This window comes from Asparagus officinalis, unplaced genomic scaffold, assembly GCF_001876935.1.
Source record: "Asparagus officinalis unplaced genomic scaffold, Aspof.V1 AsparagusV1_Un609, whole genome shotgun sequence".
NCBI lineage: Eukaryota > Viridiplantae > Streptophyta > Magnoliopsida > Asparagales > Asparagaceae > Asparagus > Asparagus officinalis.
The window spans coordinates 115,359-116,332 of NW_017972871.1; the positions used below are offsets into that span (position 1 = coordinate 115,359).

General features: G+C 41.0%; 1 protein-coding gene across 1 annotated transcript in view; it reads right to left on the minus strand.

Moving 5' to 3' along the window:
• Positions 1 to 364: 364 nt before the first annotated feature.
• LOC109827998 overlaps positions 365 to 974 on the minus strand; it is a 1,262-nt gene continuing 652 nt past the window's right edge. Inside the window, exon 2 of the mRNA XM_020395023.1 lies at positions 365 to 824. Within this exon, the coding sequence (XP_020250612.1) occupies positions 365 to 824 (460 nt within the window). The remainder of the gene's footprint in view (positions 825 to 974) is intronic.

The following is a 974-nucleotide window of genomic DNA, read 5'->3' on the forward strand; positions in this document are numbered from 1 at the left end:
TTGTATTGCATGAGAAGAAGAGGTGGTTTTTAGTTTCAGAGTGTGCACCACATAGAACACAGGTTGTATCTCCTTGCCATCCTTTCTTTATTAGATTATCTTTGGTTTGTAGGCGGTTTAAGGATAAGAGCCAGGTGAAAATTTGTATTTTGCTGGGCAAAATGGAATTCCATGTAACTTTGGCAAAAGCATATTTGATACCTCTGGTTGATAGGAAATCATAAAAAGATTTAACAGTGAAAGAGCCACTTGAAGTAAGAGACCATCTTGGAGTATCTAACTGATTTGTAATACTTTGTTTATTGTATCCAAATAATGCTCTATTCATGATTTTTTTTTTTTTTGAAAAGACAAGTAGGACAACTTAACCAGTCAAGTCCTCAACAACACTTTGTCTCAAAAATAGAGGGATAGAAACAGACCAAAAATAAGAGGACAAACAGTCAACCGACTTAGCTAGGGCATGAGCAACACCATTACCAGTGCGCCTTACATAAGAAACTTTAGATCGGCCAATAGTAGACAAACCAGCGTGAACTTCATCTGCAATAGAAGTCATAGTAGCAAAAGGAGAATGAGAGTTCACCAAGAAGACAACCCTTAGGGAGTCAACCTCCACCACCGAAATCCTCCAGTTCATACGCCAAACAAAGCGAATATCTTCCAGGACAACCAACAGCTTCGTATGATCCACAGTCATAGGACCCCTGAGCCCCATAGAGTAGCAACGAATCACATGCTCATGGTGGTCATAAATAACACCTCGCAACCCAACAACATCTCTTTCTATAGGAACAACAGCATCTGTGTTGAGCTTTAGCAGACTAAGAGCAGGGGGATATCAAGCAGAAGGTCATTTGAAAGGGGTAGCAATATCACGAGAGAGGTCTCGAACTCTATCCCCTTCCTCCACAAAACAGAGAATCCAAGTCACCAAGATCGAAGCCTCCCTAACATCACCACCATGAGAGCGT